The sequence below is a fragment of the Anser brachyrhynchus genome, assembly GCF_964034855.1.
Source record: "Anser brachyrhynchus genome assembly, chromosome: 2".
In the NCBI taxonomy this organism is placed as follows: domain Eukaryota; kingdom Metazoa; phylum Chordata; class Aves; order Anseriformes; family Anatidae; genus Anser; species Anser brachyrhynchus.
Genome location: NC_137695.1, coordinates 158,616,198 through 158,637,257, shown reverse-complemented (window position 1 = coordinate 158,637,257; position 21,060 = coordinate 158,616,198). Strand labels below are relative to the sequence as shown.

The 21,060-nt window shown below is 40.9% G+C and overlaps 1 protein-coding gene across 14 annotated transcripts in view; it reads left to right on the top strand.

Annotated features, from left to right (window-relative positions):
- The window catches only part of TSNARE1 (t-SNARE domain containing 1), a 462,256-nt gene that overhangs the window by 291,104 nt on the left and 150,092 nt on the right, over window positions 1-21,060 (top strand). For 12 of the 14 annotated variants that reach the window (XM_080580846.1, XM_080580849.1, XM_080580847.1 and 9 more), the window contains one exon: window positions 579-661. In XM_080580846.1, coding sequence (XP_080436972.1) covers window positions 579-661 — 83 coding nt within the window. Of the gene's footprint in view, window positions 1-578; window positions 802-14,749; window positions 17,439-21,060 lie in introns of those variants that run through there. The other 2 variants (XM_080580845.1, XR_013946781.1) reach the window with 2 other exon arrangements.

Genomic DNA, 21,060 nt, shown 5'->3' with positions numbered 1-21,060 from the left:
GTGTGATCCAGGAGCTGAGGTTGTGATTTGTCTGATCTGATCAGCAGCAGGTAGCTACTGTGTTGGGATGAATCACACCTTGTGGACTTGCTCTCTGTTGACTGTGATAGCGTAAGAGGGGACTTGCTCAAATACAGACACTGGAGTATGGTCAATAACCCACAATTAGATGAGCCTCATCCCTGAGCTCTAATAATGAGATAAATTTGAATACAATCTGCTATGTCACCTCTGTAATTTAACTCTAATCCAGTGAATTTGCCAGTCTTCAGCTGATTTCGCGTGAATGTGCTATCCGTCTTTCCATTGGTTTCATGGGAGTAGGATGAGATGCTAACCTCCATCTTATCTGGGGACACATGGAGAGCTGACAGTCGTACTGCCTCTAACTGATGGGTTTTGGTGCCTTAATTCATCAAAACGGGGTACAATTCCTATTTCTTTCTAATGCAATGACTTGCAAGCAAGAAGCTGCTTGTCCCTTTATGTCCGTGAGTAAACTGCTGAATCGCTGTTGGTATAAACTTTTTGTTTTAGGTTTGTACCCTCTAATTATCTTCTATTATCTTAATTTGCAGATAGCATTGAAGCCAACATTGAGACGGCATCTTCTAATGTAGAATCAGCCAATGAGCAGTTGGCAAAAGCCAGTCAGCACCAAGTAAGTGGGTCTAAAAAACCCTACGGATACATTCAGTAATAGTATTTAAAATAAAGAGAACACTTGACGACTGTGAACCACATGGCACATGGGCTGCGTTGGATTTGTGCTACCTGGAAAGATGATAAAGCATATTCTAAGTAAGAGCTAAACTTTTATGTGTTTATATATATATTAAATTACTGTAGCATTGGCAATTTGCATTAGAGGAGTCATTTAGAGATCTGCGTATTAAAGAGCCGTTTCCCAGTAGGAAACTCAACAATTAGCTACTGTTGTTCTTGGAAAGATGTTTTAAAAAGTGCATCATTTCAGGGTATATGTTCCTCTTATTGGAGTGTTTCCCTATAGTCAGGCAACAGCGCTTTTCAAAAACAACAGAATTGCCAAAAGACGTGATGTGGCTGGTGAATAATGGTTACAGGAATGGCGTTCAGCACTTTTTAAAGGCAACCAGAGTGCTGTTTTTGTTTTGTTTTCCTAATTTTCCTTCACTGGAGCAAGAATAAAATACACACACAGAAAAGCATTTATCTTGTTTGAAAATAGCTTGACCAGAAGAACTGGTTGATGGTTATATTTAGTACTTTCTAGGGATGAAGGAAGGGGAAAAAAAAAGAAGAATCAAACAAAGAAAAAAATGTTATTGCTTGCATTAGATTAACAGAACAAAAGTTGCTACGGTTTCATTCTTTTCCTGAGTCTTTAATCGATTTGTTGAACATCAAGGTGATTTTCATGTATCTGGAGTCTTGTTATGATAAAATGTAGCTGAGATGCATGTGAGTATCTAGTGCCTCCTCCTTGATCCTTTGACACAATGAATTCTGAAGGTCTAGGACAAAGCTCCAGCCTGAAGGAGAATGAAACATAAGCATTTTACTCCACTGAAATGGAGTAATGTGATTTTAAAATTATCTACAACTCATTTCCTGGTGAAATGTACCTTGTAAATTGTGGGTAATAAGAACAATTTTTGTAGAGCTTTGATATTATAGAAACTAGGTGTGGTCTTCAGCAACATTTTGGTTTTGAAGTCATATATATTTAAGATAATGTGTGTCACCATGCATTTAATCCTGCATTTGCCTTGAAAATAGACTGTTGCATTTTTACAGCGTGAAGTCTAATATAAGACAAGAATAAATTTAATACTTGACAGTAGAACAGATCACAAAGCTGTAAATGAGTTAATAACAATTTTGGCTAAGAAGGTCAAGGAGTAGTCAGGCAGAAAATGAACTCAGCATAGTGGAAAGGATCTGCTTCCTTCAGCCAGTGGGAACTACTAAAATAACCTGTCCAGTTAGGAGGTCCTTTATTCCTCAGATATGTTGATCAAGATGAAGATATAGTCAGCCTTAGCAAGTCAACCACTACTAGGGGCATAAAGAGATGTTGTGTACTGACTGGTATTTATAGGAAAACACTTTGGATTCTCCCTTGCCCTTGAAATGAGTCTGGATACAAAAACATCGCTTAGATAAATTCTGCTGCCAAAGAAAATGTGCAATCTAGGTTTCCTGTAGAGGACAGGTAGTGTTCCTATACACTGCTGGATGAGGATCATGGTGTGCAACCCCAACTTTCTCTGTCACCTCTTTCATGAGATATGGACAGAAAAATGGGTGAAAGTTTTGTGATTTTGATTGCTGGCCTGCTGCCTGGGGTTTGTGAAGTGGTATACAGTGCCTCCTGTGTTTTTGTGGCCTGATATCTGCCCATTTTATGTCTGTGAGGACATTTTTCCCACAGTGTGACAAGAAAGTTCCTGGTCACACACCCCTCAAGAGCTTTTGTAGGAATTGATGTTGGTGCCACTACCATATATATGGACAGTGCATTGCAAGTATAGGTCATCATTCCAGGTTGTGTGTGTAGATTTGTCTGCTTCAGGAATACCTAGGATGGATTTCGGAGAACGAGCAGCTGGACGGCTTTGTGGTGAACTGCTTTATAGGGAGCTGCTGTAGCTTTACACCCTTTAAATCCTCTTCTGCTCTCTGCACTCTCCTGTGCTGCTCAGAGATCAGAAGCACGGACTGGTATTTAAATCTTACTGAATAGTTTCTTTCTTTCTTTTCTTTCTTTCTTTCTTTCTTTCTTTCTTTCTTTCTTTCTTTCTTTCTTTCTTACTTTCTTTTTCTTTCTTTCTCTTTCTCTTTCTTTCTTTCTTTCTTTCTTTCTTTCTTTCTTTCTTTCTTTCTTTCTTTCTTTCTTTTTTCTTTTTCTTTCTTTCTTTCTTTCTTTTTCTTTCTTTCTTTCTTTTTCTTTTTCTTTCTTTCTTTTTCTTTCTTTCTTTCTTTCTTTCTTTCTTTCTTTCTTTCTTTCTTTCTTTCTTTCTTTCTTTCCTTTCTTTCTTTCTTTCTTTCTTTTTAATTGCCAATTCATTAATGCATTTGGCTATTACCTATGACCTCTAGCACAGTGGGATTGTCCTGTAAATGCAGAATGGCTAACATACCTTTGTTATTTATCCCTATTTATATGTATATATGTATATGAATGTATGTTTGTGTGCATACAATATTTTGTGAGTATATTTACAAATGTATACATAAATTGAGAAATCAGAAATGTCAACATTGCTGAAGCATTCGAGCTAAAGACCTGCTGTAGACCTTAATGAAGGGATTTCTGCCAAGAATAAAGACTAAGTGATGGGTTTTTTAGCATAATGTTTGCATATAATGAAGTGCAGTCACTTCAACAATACCACTTGGAGCACCAGTCCCAATCCATCCATTAACATAACAAAGCATCAGTAAATAGCTTTTCTTTAAGTTGTTCAAAATGAGGCGTTTAGGTTCTATGCAATGATAGAGATATTTAAACAAATATAAATATCTTCCTGCTGAGCTCGTTCGTCTGCATTTTAAATTTTGAAAGGGGCTCACTCATCTTGAGATGTGGGTGCTAGCAATAACATTTTACTATTCAATGTGAATTTTCATGTGCTCCGTCTGAACTCTTCCACCAAGAAGAAAAAGATACAATGAAATGAAATGAGATGAAATGAAACGAAACAAAACAAAACTAAATAAATAAAATAGAATAAAATAAAATAAAATAATAAATAAATAATAATAAATTAATAAAATAAAAACCCCAGCACCTGCATCAGTCTGCATCATGGGGTAGGTGGAACTCCTCAACGGTCACCACACAGAGGTAAGACACCAACCAAGCTGTGGACTTTTTGGGGCAGCTTGCTTCACTACTACTGTTGTACGAGGCAGGATCAGACAGGGGAGTAGACGGTCTCAAGTGGTTATTATATTCCTGACCTTAGATGCCATAGGAAGTCCCAGAGTCCATAACTGACAAGCCGTGTTATCGCCTGTAGTCTTTCTCAGCTGTAGACTTCACCCCCTGACAATAACACTTCCCTGCTTCACCAGGCAAATTCACTGAGGACTATGTGGTGCTCGGATACTAGAGAAATTATGTGGATGCTGTAGAAAAATAGCAGTAATTGCTATTTATAATTTATAATAATTACTAAATGCTTATGCCTGTCCATGATGTAGAAAAAAATGTCTTATATCATAATCACTTTATTTCCATAAATATTTCCCTGCCATTATAAATCATTTTATATGAGCTGATTTCAGCAATGCTTGATTTATATTGGGTGATATGTGCTTGCTATATTTTTGCTGCAAGAGAGGATGTAATAGGTGAACTTGTAATGAATCATAAACAACAAAAACAAAAGTATGACATCCCATAGGCATAAAATGCTTAGTGAGAGCTGTCAGAGCTTTGGAAGAAATATATATTTTTTTAATTCTTAGCAGATTTGTTCTTCTCATCTTAAATTATTATTATTACAGAATAATTGTTTGTGTTTTTTTTTGTTTTGTTTTGTTTTGTTTCAATAGAGATAATAGTTAAGCTGGTGACCGCACTGTGTGCAGAAACTTGCAGGGTCAAAATTCATTGTTGGATATTGATACCAGGACGAGAGGAACAGAGGCGTGTTTCCATATGAAACCCCTTTTTGGTCACAGAAACTTGAAAATTTTAGTTAATTGTCCTGTTTTTCACTAGAAAAGTCAAGTTAGAAAAACAACAACTGAGAGAAAAAGTCTGGCAAATAAACCAGAAGAAGCAGTCTCTGGCAGTAGACTTGCTTCAGTGCCTTTCCTTTCTGTGAGATCTCACTTCTCTTGGACCTAAAGAAGACATGGTGACCCCTGCCTTTTAATACCTATGGTCCATATTTGTCACCTGAAACATCACTGTCCTCCCCCTAGAGGAGGTGATACATCCCACCTGCCTTAGGATGCCAACTTTAACATGGGGTGAATTGCTCTCTGGAAGATAGGGATTTATCAGACCAAACACAAATGCCTATGGTGGAGGCATGTGTGGCTGAGGTGGGTGTCTGGACTCCTTTTAAACCAACAGGGAAGAGGAATTGCTTCCTACACGTCTTGTTTTGTCTTAACAGAGATGTCTAACATAAGTCCTGTGGACTCTCTGGGCATGCATCTTCTCCTCTCTGTCTCTAAAGTCCAGACTTCAGCAATTACCTTGCAAACATTTCCTAGGAAAATGAGTTCCATGTAAATCACCTTTCTCTTTATCAGGAAAAAAGGGGGGATCCAGACACTCAATGGCTTCAGGACCTGCCTCTGAGATTAGCTTAGGTGTGATGAACATCACACAGAGGGACTGGCTGTGGTCAGATGAGCAGTTTGTTCATAGCTTCCTGCAGATGGATTGGGAGGAAGAAAAAGAAACAAACGCAGACTCCGCGGATACATATTAAACCAGTTACTCTTTTTGACGGGAAGTTTGGCCTAAGTTCAGCTTGGCCGCGCTGACTGAAGGACTCTGTGTGCTGACTGTTGAAGCTAATTTGTTTTGGAAGAGCTGCTTGTGTGAAGAGCTGCTTGTGTCGCTCTGATTAATGCTGGTTGCTTTCCTTCCCTGTATCCTCCGTGGAAGTCAAGCTAATTTGGATTCACTGGCATCGCAAAGGCAAGCAACAGTTCAGTGACCCACTTGTGTAGTCTAAGAACAATGAGTTTTTTTCCTGTAAAGACGCAATTCCCGGGCCTGGCTTTCAGGGATACACAGAGGGGCACTTTGAAGGCTGGAGCTTTAGGAAAAAGCCTCATAAATCTGTGACATTTGCAGAGAGATCTTATTGCCAGGGGACCACCGTTAAAGGGCTGGCTTCAACTTTCGCACAAATAACTCGTCAGTACTTTAAAAAAGAAAGAAAAACTGAGTTTCAAAATCACATTTTTATATTCTTTTAAATTTCCTAGCATGCTAACATCTCAAAGCACTTCTTATTTATAAACGCTGTGATAATGCAGAATTTCTCTTCCTTTGGGTATGCCCTAAGCTCCTGACTTACGCTGTCCTTAAATCATTTAAAAACTAATCATTTTTAAACTGTAGCTGGTAACCAGTTAGCACCACGACACGATGGGATCAGACCCTGCAACTTCCCTACCTGTACGGAAATGCAGCTTCACAGCTACTTCATCTAGAACGAGGGCCTTGTAAGGCATCAGGACCAAGATGTGCTGACAATCTTGCCCTGGCTGTAAGACGCAGGGTAAACCGTCAACCTCACATTGCCGTTGCTTTGCTGTGTCTGTCGAGAGTGCGAGCATGGCTGAGTTTGCTGCTTCTTTGGCTAATTAGCACTTGGAAGTTTTATTTGGGGGATTATGAAGCTATTCTTTCTTCTGTCAGGTTTTGCCTGTGAATGTGATGGGAGCTGAATTAAAGCTGCCATAGGAGCTCGGAGCTCTGTAAGGACTCCAAGCAAAAGCCGATACCGAAGTGACCGTGTAATTACATGACTAAGCCTTAATCCCCTCTTCAGCAGCAGAGGGAAACTTTGCCGCCATCCAGAGTCCTCACAAGTCTGTGCTGTGATCTCCAGTTAGTCAAAAAGTCCTACCCAAGCTGGCTGAAGCTCGCAAACATGCCCAATTTCCACCCCCTTCCCGTTTTCTGGTCTGCAGTCCCACTCACTCAGAACTGATTTCTCCAACTTCAAAGTTTCCCATTTTTCCTCCATTTGTTTTCCTTCCACCCCTTCTTTCTCCCATTCAGCCACATGATTTCATGTTCTCCATCAGTCCCAATCCTCCATCCTCCTGTTTGATGCCTGCCTGTCAGCATCACTGCTTTCTGAAAAGTCCACTTCCTTCTAATGATCCCACTAATTTGCTTGTCCCGGATTGCGCAGAACCTACCACATAGGGATGTTTGCCTGTATCATCTATCAGATGTGTCCTCCCACAGTCTGTGTTGTCTTGGAGCAGCTCCTTGCTGAGTGTCTGCTCCTTCTTTCACCTCCTTTTGTCACGCCGTGTGCCGTGCAAGGCTGGCCAGGGCAGTGCTTTGTCCAGTTACAGAATCACAGAATTGTAGGGGTTGGAAGGGACCTTGAGAGATCATCGGGTCCAACCCCCCTGCCAAAGCAGGTTTCCTAGAGCAGGCTGCCCAGGTAGGCGTCCAGATGGGCCTTGAATACCTCCAGAGAAGGAGAGTCCACAACCTCCCTGGGCAGCCTGTCCCAGTGCTCCGTCACCCTCACCGTGAAGAAGTTCTTTCGCATGTTGGTGCGGAACTTCCTGTGCGCCATTTTGTGGCTATTACCCCTCGTCCTGTCCCCACAGAGCACTGAAAAGAGGTTGGCCAAATCCCTCTGTTTCCCACACTTAATATATTTGTAGACATTGATAAGATCCCCTCTCAGTCTTCTCTCCTCAAGGCTGAACAGACCCAGGTCTCTCAGCCTTTCCTCATAGGGAAGATGCTCCAGGCCCCATGTCATCTTTGTGGCCCCCTCCTGGACTCGTTCCAGGAGATCCCTGTCTTTTTTGTACCGGGGAGCCCAGAACTGGACACAGTACTCCAGGTGAGGCCTGACCAGGGCAGAGTAGAGGGGGAGGATCACCTCCCTTGACCAGCAGGCCACATTGCATCGCCCTTCACCTTCCCTTGATGAACAGGTAACAGCAGCAGGTGGTTGGGATGAAACTTGTGCTTCCTTTGCTCCACTCGCTCCCTGTTAAAGATGGGCTGGGATTTCAGATTTCAGAGTGTTTTATTTTGCAGCATCTTCTGTTTGCATTTTTTTTTTTTACTGTTATTTTAATGCAGCCCATTTACAGAGCAGCTGCTTACTATAGGAAATGGTGTTCGAGTCAGCGGCAGTCCAAGTGATAAATGATCTGCGTGAATGCAGCAACTTAACCTCAGTGAGGTCTGAGCCATAACATTTATTTAAACCCATCCTTTTTCTGTAAATAATGGATCCGTGTGATCAAATATTTATTGGGAAAGGGTTTGTTTAGAGCCTTTGAATGTCATGCAGTTGGGTGCTCTTGCATGTGAAGGTAAAATCTTTCAGGCTATTCATAATCACAGCTGAACATCTCTTCATTTGTACAATCAACAAGAGACAGTTTACTCACCCAGTTGGTAGTTTAATCTTTCTTTCTTTTACTATAAACCATGGCCAGAAGGATTTTTGGAAGGAAAAAAAAAAAAAAGTTGTTACTGTGAACTCACTTTGTATTTAAGCAGAAATCACTGCTTTCTCAAGGATAAAACAAAAAGAGGAAGAATAGAGGAGGAGGGAAGGATATGGCAGAAGGGGTGAGGGTAAGTTTAGCAGTGAGGCATCGCTGATGAAGCTGCTCCGGCTGGCAAGAGGATGAGTGAGTCGCTGTGGTGTTTAGCAACCATACAGCAAGTGGCCTTGTACTTATCCAGCTCTAGGGATAGATCATGTCAAGGTTTAGGAACATCCATTACATTACGCACAGGAATCTGGATTTGGTATTTCGAAGGCAAGGGTTTTGTGTGTGAAAGCTGAGCAAATCTGATCCGCGACAGTTTGGAGACGGCAGAAGGAAATCACATACATACTGTCTTTTGTTCCTCTGTTTTGTTTGTTTAACAAAATCTCTTTCCAGGGTACAATTTCATTTTGAGGGATCAGAGGTTAAAAAGCAATTTTCCCTCGCTGACAGCAGCATAAAGTAGTGAGTTACATTTCTCTTAATGGTCTCATTTAACTGAGGAGTGAATGGAAATCCTTGGTAACCGAGTGGAAAACCACACTTTGAGTCATTCTTGTGCCCAGTGGCAGCCTATACAACCAATTGCATTGCCCAAAGATCAAATCGAGAAACGGTATTAAACATGCCATTTAAGGGGTCTAGGAATACCAGGAAGTTGGGAATTTTAACACTGGAGATGTATACCTAACCTGACATCCGATGAAAACCAGGAATAGAAAATAAGTATCCCGGTTTGAGTCCCAGCTGTACAGCCTGGAGCAGTATTATGCTGGGCTGTGATCTTGTCAGATCTCATCAAGTAGGAAAATGATCGGGTTTGGTCAGTGCTCATGCTGGAAACCTCTCCTTCAAACCTTCCTGTATGGGCAGTGTAGCCGTTTGCTGTTCAGTGGGTAGCCCCTTCTGAGTGATTCCTTTCTGGCACAGGGACACCATCCAAACAGTGCCATCGTTCCTGAGGTACTTCATCAGGTTTTGATAATAAGCATCAGTAAAGATGCCATGTTGTTTTTGAAAACAAAAACTGAAATTAATAATAGAATTTCAATATGAGGACTTATATCCTGATTTCTGTGCCTTGATGTTTTACTTGGTTCACACAAGCGTCAGTTTATCAGCTCATCTCTTTAATAGGGACAGTGTTCCTGGTTTCCACTCTAGTAAACTGTTTTTCCACTGAAAATCACAAGTCACCTATGCTAGTCATATTTAAATGTTGCAGAGAACCTGGGGTGTCTCAAATGGTCAGAAGTGGATCAGAAATTAAGTGTTTATTTCCCTACTGTTTTTAATAACAATAAGAATATCAGTCATGAAGAGAAAACAATATGTAAGAAGGAAGAAGTTATGGATAATGAAATTGCATTTATTTCCACTTAGGCAAAACCTGAGAGCACTTTCATTAAAGGTTTTCTCTGTATTCCTGAAAGAAGTCACAGACCTGCTGGGATACGTTTGTAGTAAAGTTATAAAATGGCCTGGCACTATGAGAATTGGAAACCAGGAATTGTTAATTATCCTCAAAAGGAGACAATAGAGTGAATTATAGTCTCAGTAAACCCGACTGCAGCAATACACAAAGCTCTTGAAGACGTTTTGAAACGAAGAATTAAAAGCATAAAGTTCAGTGGAGACTGGGACAAAACGGCATTTCATTTTACTTCGAAAAAGTAATTGACTGTCTTTCTTTGTGAGGGTAAAGAATTTGCTTAGACAAAGGTGATGAGAAAGACTTGACTTCTGGACTTCAGAAAAACATTTTCTGCAATAGTGTCACATAAGGATTATCTTTATTTAGAAGATTCATAGAGAATGAGGTTATCTCAAACGATAATTGGATGCTTGTGGGTGGGCAACTGAACTGCCAATTCAGTGCAATCAACAGCTAATGGAAAAATATTCATCTGATTCCCCAGTAAATGTCTACATTGGATCTAACTGATTCACTCCCTAGTCTTTGCGGTGGGCTCTGAAGGATACTCCCATGACTATAGCAGGTGCTTAGACAGGAACGTATGTGTGTAGGTATGTCGTACATCACGTATGGACACAGATAGCCAAATCGGTGAGATATGGACTGGCTAAGTGGGGAAAAAAAAAAGAAAGAAAGAAAGAAAGAAAGAAAGAAAGAAAGAAAGAAAGAAAGAAAGAAAGAAAGAAAGAAAGAAAGAAAGAAAGGAAAGAAAGAAAGAAAGAAAGAAAGAAAGAAAGAAAGAAAGAAAGAAAGAAAGAAAGAAAGAAAGAAAGAAAGAAAGAAAGAAAGAAAGAAAGAAAGAAAGAAAGAAAGAAAGAAAGAAAGGAAAGAAAGAAAGAAAGAAAGTAAGAAAGAAAGAAAGAAAGAAAGAAAGAAAGAAAGAAAGAAAGAAAGAAAAAAAAGGAAAAAAAAAGATGGAAAAATGGAAAATTGGCTTAACTTTCAGGCTTAGCAGCCTGGAACCAGCATTCTAGCCTAGCGTGTCTGGCATGGGGTAGCTCCTGGCCTCTTCCCACAGAGACCGCCATGGCAGCCCCCCACTGCCAACACCTGAACACTGACACCCAATTCCTATGCATTGAGTTGTACAGAAACTTGAAAAAAAAAACGAACACATAACATTTAAGATTAGAGCTGAATTATATTCATCATATTTTTATTGGACTGCAGTATCAAGCAAGCCATTTTTTCTCATTATGCTTGAGAGTTAGAAAGCATCAGAACTGATGTTACCTCTTTGCTATTGATCATAATCCAACAAACATTACTTCCCAGTGAGATAAACTTGAAGTGAAAATCTTTTAATTGGCTCTTTTTATTAAAGAAAAATGCAGGTAAAAGTCAGAGCTTAACTTTTAAGCTGAAAATCAGCTGTTCAGATGTATTTTTAATCTTCTTTAATGTAAAGCGGATATTCTGGACACAGATTGTATGTCAGAGAGACAGTTTGCTGTGGATTTTTGTCATCTAGCAGGGAAGCAAAGTTTGGGATGTAGACTCCCTGTGGACCCCCCGGTTAACAAAAGAAACTACAGAGAGAGAGATCCAGATCTTTGTAAGCTGCTAAAATGGCTTAAGTTGGGAAACATGCAGCTGGGCCTTGCACTTTGTAGGAAATGAATATTGAATTTGTTTTGGTGCAGTTGCTTCCTTTTTATTTGCAATATGTTCAGGCTAAGAGAGGAATGTGTGTTGAGTCCACTGATTCAGGCTATAAAAGCTATGAAGAAACAGAAATATTTATATGGCCAGATGAGACATCAGTCCTATGTATTCAATAGTTCCTAGTGCTTTTGTGAGATCTGCACCTGTTAGCTAAATCAGAAAATTCTTTCATGGACAATCCCATCCCTCCCCCATTTTCATTTATTTATTTATATTTATATTTTTGGAAGCAGTCCTGTCCAATATATTGCCCAAATACAGTTGAGCAGCTGCAAACCCGGCCAGTCCTGCCAGGTAGGCCAGCTATCAGTTCTGTCTCAGTAGGCCCAACAATTTTATCATTAATGTTTGTATTTCTTAATAGACAAATCACTAGCCAACAAGCTCTGCAGGCTTTATTCTTACATTGCAATTAACGGTGCACATGAAAAATCACATCAGTGATCTCAGTGCAATTAGACTAATCTAAAAATGTAGGAGGCCGAGGTTGCACTTGAAAAGTCTCATTATCATTCTAGGTGAATGGGGAGAAGCTTCTTTCAGACGTTCATCCAAATGAAAATCTGCCACTAAGTTTTGGTTTCCCTGGGAGTATATGAAAATCTGAATGTGGAAACCACACTTTGCCTGGTTCTGGTCAAACTTCCAGCAGCATCAGTCTTCTGGATTTCTATTTCTATTCGTTCAGGAGAAAGAAAATCTAACCCTGGGCTTCTTTTAACCTCTATTATTGATCCTCAGGTAGTATAACTGTGTGCAGCTGCCTGGAGTTAAGATTTTTACACCAGGTAAGAAATGTCCCTGTTTCTGCTACATTTACAACTGACTAGTATCAGTTGTCATAGCTTATATATTTATTCATCGTCTGTGGAGGCCATTATCAATTAATATCAGCACCAGCATATCTATTTCTGTATTGCTGTTTACCATTTTGAAGTAATCTTTTGTCAATGTTGAGCAACCACATGTATTTCATTACACTACCTCTAAGTTCTGGTGGGGTGAGAATCCATCTTCAAACGGTATTTTCCTGTAAGATTCGCCTTACAGATTTTTCTGTAGTGCAAGAATGTCTCTTTCACACATATTCTTCAAGTTGATTGAAAAGTATTGGTCCTGCAGAGAAAACTGCAAACATACACAGATAGGAAGGACTTTTTAAGCTCTAGTATTTTATCACCAAGGCACATAAAATGAAGTAGGTGCTCTAAAGGCAAGGAAATCCCTCTAGTGCATAGTACAAAACATGAAGGGACTTTTGCATCCACAAAGACAAAAATCCCAAGGAGAACCAAAGCCACAAAATGCTTTTCCGAAGTTTACAGGTACAGTGGCAAAGAAAGCACTGTTCCTTCACTGCTCTACTGCCAGAGGCTTCTTGTTACATTTCTAAAGCATAAAGAATTCATGTTCTGATGTGCTTATTCTTCCCCACAGAAAAGGACGAGAAAGTGCCTTGTTGCATGTGGATGCCTTGAGATGATGAGGTGTCTATGCCAACAATGACACAGATGTTAGAAGCAAGGGGCACCAAAGACCTCGTTTCATCTTTTCTTGCTTCCACCTCATGGACCCAGCCTTTAGTAGGTGGTCATGCCAAGTGGGACATTTCCCAGTTTGAGAATCACGTGCTAGATGCCCCTCTACAGCAGAGCATTTTTATGTCCTCATGGTATCAGTATCAGTGTCCCTTACTCCAACAGAAGCTCATCCCCAGAAACTCATCCTGGAGAGCTCAGTGGAACCAGAAGGCCGGCAGAAAGGTCGGTGGGTTAGAATCATACAATCACAGAATGGTTTGGGTTGGAAGGGACCTTAAAGACCATCTAACTCCAACCCCCTGCCATGGGCGGGGACACCTCCCACCAGACCAGGTTGCCCAAAGCCCCATCCAGCCTGGCTTTGAGCACTTCCAGGGATGGGGCATCCACAGCTTCTCTGGACAGCCTGTGCCAGGGCCTCACCGCCCTCTGAGTGAAGAATTTCTTCCTTAATTTCTTCCTGGGTTCCTGACCCTTGCACAGGGAGACAGTTTGAGTGCAAGCCCGCACCGTTGCCATTCACCTGCCTTCCTGGTTAGGTAGTGGGGAGACTGGAGCAGACTGGGACTGAGGAGTTCTGTAGAATGATCTTAAAAGACTAGCAAACATCTAAACTAAGCATGCCTTAATCATAAAACACAGCTTAATTATTATGTTTTTTTTAAGACAACTCATAAGAAAAATAATTATAGGATGCGTGAAAAAATCCATTATATTTTGTAGGTCTCGATAAATACTTCAGTAGCTCTGGTTTTAGTGGGTCCATCTTGTGTATATTCTTCATAGCTTGCCTTTTTTTTTTTTTTTTGGCCTAGTGAGGGACAATGTATCATTCTTTTTTATAGACAATAGTACTGTCCATTTATGAGAAACAATGCTTGCATCAGTTCCTTTATACTGTAAAAGGCCTTATTCTAACACAGATCTGAAGCATGTAAAAAATAAAGTAAACTCCATTTTTTATTTATCTTTACTCTTCAGGATCTGTCCTAGAAGATATTACTCTGTTCTGGAAATACTTCCTCAACTCCCTACTCCCCCCACTTTTTTTTTTTTTTTTTAAAGAGTTTAAAGAAAAGAAAATCATCTGCAAGGATATAGTAACTTAGGGCTTCTGCTGATGTCAAAGGTATGTTTCTCTTTGCCATTAATGGGAGCGGGATAGAGCTTTGTCTATTAGACAGGTCATATTTGCTGATTCAATAGTACTTCGGAGAGTTCAGACAGGTAAGCTTATTTTTTCTAAGTGGAGGAATCCGGAATTCCTCTCACAGCCTCTAAACTTTTCCTGACCCTCTCCCTAGCTGTGTCTTTAAAAGACAGAGGTTATTATTGAATATTTAGGAGCATAAGGACGTAATAATGACTGTTTTCAGCTATCACCAATATAATAAAAAATGCCATGATCAATTTTTCTGTAAGTTCTAGTTCCTTTGACCTAAAAGGAATACAATGCCACGTAACATAACTGAACACACCGTATCAAATAATAGGGCAAGCTCTCTGAAGACTGATAGAAAACTTTACATTGACAGATTGTAGGTACCCACACAGACATGATCTCTCAGTGGAACAATCATTTAATTCTGTTAGTAAAGGCTTCAGCAAGGCTGTGCCATCCAGTGGCTCTCATTTCAAGGCTCGGGCCAGTTAGTGAGAGTGGGAGAGCAGCAGGAGAGCTCTAAGGGCCTGCAAGCCTGGCTGCAGAGGAGAGATTACAAAAATAAAGAAAGTTGGTTAGGCTAAAAAAGACAAGATGGAAGGGATGATAACAGCCTATGGGTACATAAAAGTCTGCTCCAAAGAGGAGAAGAATAATCATTGCTCTTTTTGTTTATTACAGATGGAAAGAACAAGAAGTAATGGGCTTAAATTGTAGCAGGAAAGAATCAGGGTAGATACGAAGAAAAAACTACCTAACGATAAGGAACATGAAATACTTTCTGGGGAGATTTTAGAGTTTCCAGCACCGGATATCTGTAACAGTATCTTGTGAAACATATTTCAGGGATGGTGTTTGCATAATTGCTTTTACTCTTACCTGTCAGATCACACGGCAAGGTGCAACGTAAATAGGACATGTTCATATTGTATCGCAAACCATCATTATCTAATCAGAAAATGTTGCAGCCATGAATCACTCTTTGATTTGTGTACTCATCTTCTCTTCCCTCTTCCTCCACCTCCTCCCCTCAAAAAAAAAAATAAATAAATAAAATTGTATCTTCTTGTTAGGCACCTTCTTTAGGGACCACAATCACTGATTTGTTTTGACAGAGGTGGTGAGACTCAGCATTTTCTGTCAACTTTGGTTAGAGAGGTGGTTGGTTACAAACCCCAGAAATCACTTTGCCGTATCCAAACATTTTCTGCCTGGCTCTCAAGTGTCCTGGCCTTGGTTAGCAATCACCTTTTGTTCTGTAGAGAATTTACACAAACAGGAGTTGTTAAGATTAGGGATTATGTTTTCAGTAGTGCTTTGGATGATGTTGTTGAGCCACACAGGTGAGGGGTGTGGGAGCTAGGTTGGCAAGGCACCTTCCTTGAAGAGTGATAGATAATGATGTTTGACCAGCACATGGGTTGGAAATAAAGAGGGTGTGTAGGAAGAAGGAAAACTTATATGCTGTTCAGGAGGAAATACATCTATACTACTCAATGAAATAAGACTGAGGGCTGTCCTGTGGCCCCACCAGCTGGTTGTGTCCCCGCAGTCATATTGTCTGCCATGCCAGAAGAAGGTGACAGCATCCAAGTTGTCCACGAGGAATGGTTCTTGCCATATGCTTCTGTAGACCTGCATCATTCTTCGGGAGAACAGGACAAAGCTGCATCACAAAGCGTGGCAAGAAAGATGAATTAAAGCATTTAATGCAGGAGATGCATTAAACTCACTGGTTTGACCTTCCAGCTTGGCTTTGGACCCCCCCTCACTTGTACAGACACGTCCGGAGGTCACTCTGCCCTTGGCTGACCACGGTTAATGTCATCAGACCTGCTCTGTGTGTGCTTGGGTGGTGTGAGACCCAGCCCTTTTTGGTGAGGGCACTTCCCAGCTCACCTTGTTGTCACCCTCTCTTCGAAGTAGTTGCAGTGTGGTCAGTAAGGATATTTATTGCAGTTATTTTACTACTGTTGTTGCTTTTTCATGGCTGTAAAGAGGTTCTTGATTTAATATGAAAGGGTTGGGTTTTTCAGTGCTAAGAAGAGAGAATAGAGGCAGCATGAAGAGGTGACTGAGGCACTAGTTGGACCCCTAGGCTCTGACAGAGACTAATCCCATGTAAAATGAGGAAACAAATCTTTTTCTACCATGATCACATAGGTGATGGTCGTTAATTGCTGGAGGACAGACAGGGGAAGACATGACATATTACTGTATCCACCTGGAAATTTATCTCGGAGAGAGAAAGAATGCTGAATACAGGTGCTGCTTGCATAAAGCCAAATCGTGTTGGCAGGGGGGACATTAAATTCTGGGTATTGCACATTAGGAAGGTTTAAACATAACAGTAGACCAACAGCATGCAATAAAGTCAGACCTGAAAGTCCAAGGATTTGGAAATGAGAGCAGCATGCCCGCGACCAGGCAGCATATTGATCTGTGCAATAGAAAATGAGGCCACAGCGTAGCAGACGGAGGTGAGAAACAAAATCCAGTGGATCAGGGCCTGAATTGTTTTAATTCACATTTCTCTGTAATTACTTGGAGTGCTTTCCAGCATGCAGTGGAAGAGCCTCAAAGTCAGATTCTGCTCTTGATGTCATTGTTGTGCACTGGGAAGAGCATCATGGAATTAGGATACCAGAAGTAATCTGGTATGAGGAGAGCAGAATATATCCCACCATCTGACACTGCTGCTTCCCGACCAAGTAAGGTATACTTTCGGCTTTCTCAGCGCCCAAGCTGTTGCCTTTCTGAGCAGAGCCGTAGTGAAATGCCTGCGGTGTCTGCTGGCTACGGCACACCGTGTGTTGCACAGCAGCCTGCTGCATCAATAACCATTACCATATACATCCAGTGGCTATCACGAATTAGATTACTTCTGCAGCATGTATCCCCGGTGTCCTTCAGCAGCATTGCCTTCAGCGACAGGCAGCACGGGTACTGGTTTACTGCTCTGCTGCAGCCTCCCTTGTGTTTTAGCATCCAAAGCCAATTAGGATTGAACAATAGAAAGAGGATGTTGAATGAATGTTCTCAAACAGATCATAAAACGCTGGTGGACATGCTTTGTTTGCAGAGGCGGATGAAATGTTGACCACCGTGTAGCCATCCACAGATGGTTCTTCAGTGAAAAACAAACATACGCTTGCAGGCCAAACTTTACGTCATTTTTGTTTGTTTGTTTGGTGGTTTTGTTTGTTTGCTCTTGTTTTGTTGCTGTTGTTTTTGTTGTTGTTATTTTTTTCTTTTTTTTTTTTCTTTTTTTCTTTTTTTTTTTTCATTTTTTCTGGTCTGTCTTCTAAATACAATTCCAGTTCCTAAAGAAGTCAATAGTCTGTCCTCATAATACTTCTTTCCAGAAGGCTGTTGTGGTTTAACCCGGCTGGCAGCTAAACCCAGCTGTCCTGGGTCTGTCCCCTCCCAGCTCCTGCTGCACCCCCAGCCTGCTCGCTGGCAGGACAGAGCGAGAAGCCGAAAAGTCCTTGGCCTGGTGTAAACACTGCTCTGCAACAATTAAAACATCAGCATGTTATCAGCGCTCTTCTCATCCTAATCCAAAACATAGCACCCTACCAGCTACTATGAGCTACTTAACTCTGTCCTAACTGGAACCAGGACAAAGGCAAAAAAGGATCATTTCAGATCTACCACTGGAAAGCAGTAAAAGACGGACTCATCACCAAAAGGTGGAAGGGAAGACATAGTTTTGATTCTATGCACTGGCCTTCTGTCTCTTCACCTACTGTTTAAATTTTGTAACCAATCTTCTATCCCTTTGGGTTGCTTATCTCCACATAACAGAGAGGTGGATTTTCAAACATACTCCGCAGTCTAGTGAAGTCTTCCTTGCCTATGTCTACACAGAAGGAGTGGAGGAGCAACAAAACACTGGAATCACCACTTCTGTCTGAGCCTGGATCATCCCACCGAGATAGCCAACAGACTCCTTGTCATTCAGCAGTCTGTTATGTGGCTGAACCCACCAGGAGCAAGGTGAAAGATGGATGGGGAGGGATATACTAGGGGCAGAGCTGCATCTGGAAAGGATCAGAGCATTTGTGAAGCCTGCAAAGCCTGGTTAACTTTGGAACTGTTTAACAGACAACATCATGATGTAGAAGTGCTTCAGTAGTTGACACGAGTACCCAAAACGTGCTTAACCTCTGTCGCACGGTGCTCACTGCAGGTTCACTAACAGTCCCAGGAAAATGAGTAAATTTGCTTGCACCCTGCCACAGCTGAGCTGGTTCCAGCTTGTCACCTTGCTAACAAAATGTACCGGTGTACTAGTACTTGAAAGCACAATCAGATATCAACCTGGTAAAAGCTGCAGATTGATTAAGCTCTGTTGAATTTTGCTGACTACATAAGACATTACTGTCCCCAGAGCTGGTGTCCCCACGGGCAGAGATTGTTGGTGGAATGGAGGCTGCAGGAGGAAATGGATAAATGGATGCCTGTGCCCCAAGGAGGGTTGGTGGTGGGATGTTTGTACCACTTCTCAGTTGGTACGGATTGTCCATGCTGGACATGATGGGAAGGTGAGACACAGAACTTTCAGAACTTTTAACCAAAGTGAAAGTTTTTTCAGTTGTGTTTTTCTCAGTATGCTTTTAATCATTGATTTAATCATTGAAAACATCTAATTTCAAACCTGAGAGAGTGAGAAGGAAAAAAATAATAATAATAAAAAAAAAGCCTTAACCAGCCCTTTGATCTGATTTGTTGTTGAGATGCATTCAAAAGGCATCCACACAATACATAGTTTTCTTAAGATAGCCCAGTTAATTAAGACTAAACCACAGAAGTTGGGCAACCTTGTGCCCAAGGGATCTGAGGTGTTACATCCTATAATTATTCATATTTTTTTTTTCTGCTTTCAGTAGTAGAGGGCTGTGTTGCAAATCACATCACCTGTCTCATCACCCATCCCATCAACATCTCGGAGGGCCCTTAGTCACCCCTAGCAGGGAAAGGTTCAGCAAGCTCCAAATGTGTTAGTTGATATCATTCCCTTTCCATTTTTGCTAGTTTGATTTGATTCTCTCTGTGTTTCAGAGAAAAAGACGAGAATTTTATATACGCCCTGTGAAAATTATTCTTCATTCCTCTCTAGAAGCCTGATCAGTTATTTGACAGGCTTACTGAAAGTGTGTCTTTTTTTGTGAAGCCTTAAATATTCCCTACCATGAAATTAGTCCATTACTCATTATTACCTGGTTTGTCTTTACTAAATAATAATAGAAATGCCTCTTTTTTTTTATTTTTGTTTTGTTTTGTTTTGTTTTGTTTTGTATTTACAGGCAATTAACCTGTCTCCCGTGGCCCTGTTTTCTCCCAGTTTTTTGCAAAGCTTTTCATCTGCACATTTACCAAACCTTTCTATAGCTGTGGGTGCTCTCCTCCAAACTCACTTATTTACATACAAAGTAAGTCAACTTGTGCCCCTTTGATGATCAAGAAGACAGAATGAAGAAACAAGTCCATCACTCTAGTTTTATATGAAGGCAGAAGATGCAGAGAGAACAGCATGGTGGCACGGGACATTGTCCTGTGACATGCAGGAAATTTGGAGGTTTTGGTGTGAAATTGCTGGAACAGTGCCATTGTGGGGACAATATTTGGTTGTTGATGTACAGACGTGGGCAGATTAAAGTAGTATGGTGGATAACCTTTGTCAGATCCTAAATCACGACTCCACATACTGAATCCATAATTCAACATACTGAATTATATTGTATTTCTTACCCTTGTTTGCGTAAATCAAAAGCTGTTTCCTAAAAGGTTTAGCCATCCCTGCCATCTCCAGGAGAGGGGAGGAGGGGACAACTGGCATTAGTAGCTTTTCCTTTATTTGATCAGACTCTTCCTCTGCTTAGCTGTCAACACTTACAGGTTGCCTAAAATGAGCAAATATATTCAATTCTTTTATGGAATGCTCTTTTCTGGACAAATGCATGAGAATCAAGTGAAGTTCATATGGTACACATCCTTGACTAGAGCTTGCCCTGTGGGGAAGATGTCTTTTGTCTTTGTGACCTCAGCTGGTGAGCATCCGGTACCCAGAAGCACTGAGTATGCGGTAACCCTTGTAATTCATGTCCTGTGTGCACGGCAGCAGATGCTGCTCTTGACATCAAGCTAACCTTCCATTCAATCTCACTCTTTTTTGTTTGTTTTATTATTTCTCCTTCACGGCATTCTCCATCAGAGCACATCAACGGTTCATTTAAAATTTTTTATTCCCAGGTCTGCAAGGCCTCTTGGGCTGAACTCGTACATAGTTTTATTTCTCACTCTTTTCTTTCTTTCTTCCTTTTTATTTTTCTTTTTTCTTCCCTGCAACCAAACAGAAAATTGCTTTTCAGGGTGAAAAGCTGCCTTCCCCTTGTGCTTTTACACTCAAATCTGCCTCAAACTGAGGAATGAGCACGATGAATCACTGGCAAAATTGTGACTCCTTGAAGCACTTAGGAAGAAGGAAGTTCCTTGATATTTCATCACTTAAGCATTTTTCTCACATTCACAATCAACAACATTTCCTGTTTTTCACTCAGTGAAGTTCTTCAGTTGTTTACTCCATTTTCAGGTAGAGTTCAGAGGTAGTACTGTGAAAGTCAGTGTTTCACCTTTGAAATCCCATTTAAATTTGACAGAATGATGCAATTGAGGAGCTTCCAGGCCTTCCAACAGTCATGAAAAATGCATGCCATCCTTTACCAAACTATATTCAGAGTGCCAAATGGAATTGCAAATGGAAGAGGTGTTTACTGTGCAGGTGGGGTGTTTTCTAGGTCTTAGTGAACAAAGGATTAAACCAGGGTGAGTTGTTTCCTCTCCTTGTACAGTTGCCCAAGATGAATCAGCTCCTGGGGTGTAGTGAATGTGGAGAAGGAAAACTGGAGTCTACACCTAAGGTTATAGGGCTGGCCTGAATACAGGATGTAGAAAGTTTTCAGAGGAGAGCCTCCATTTTCCATTACTTT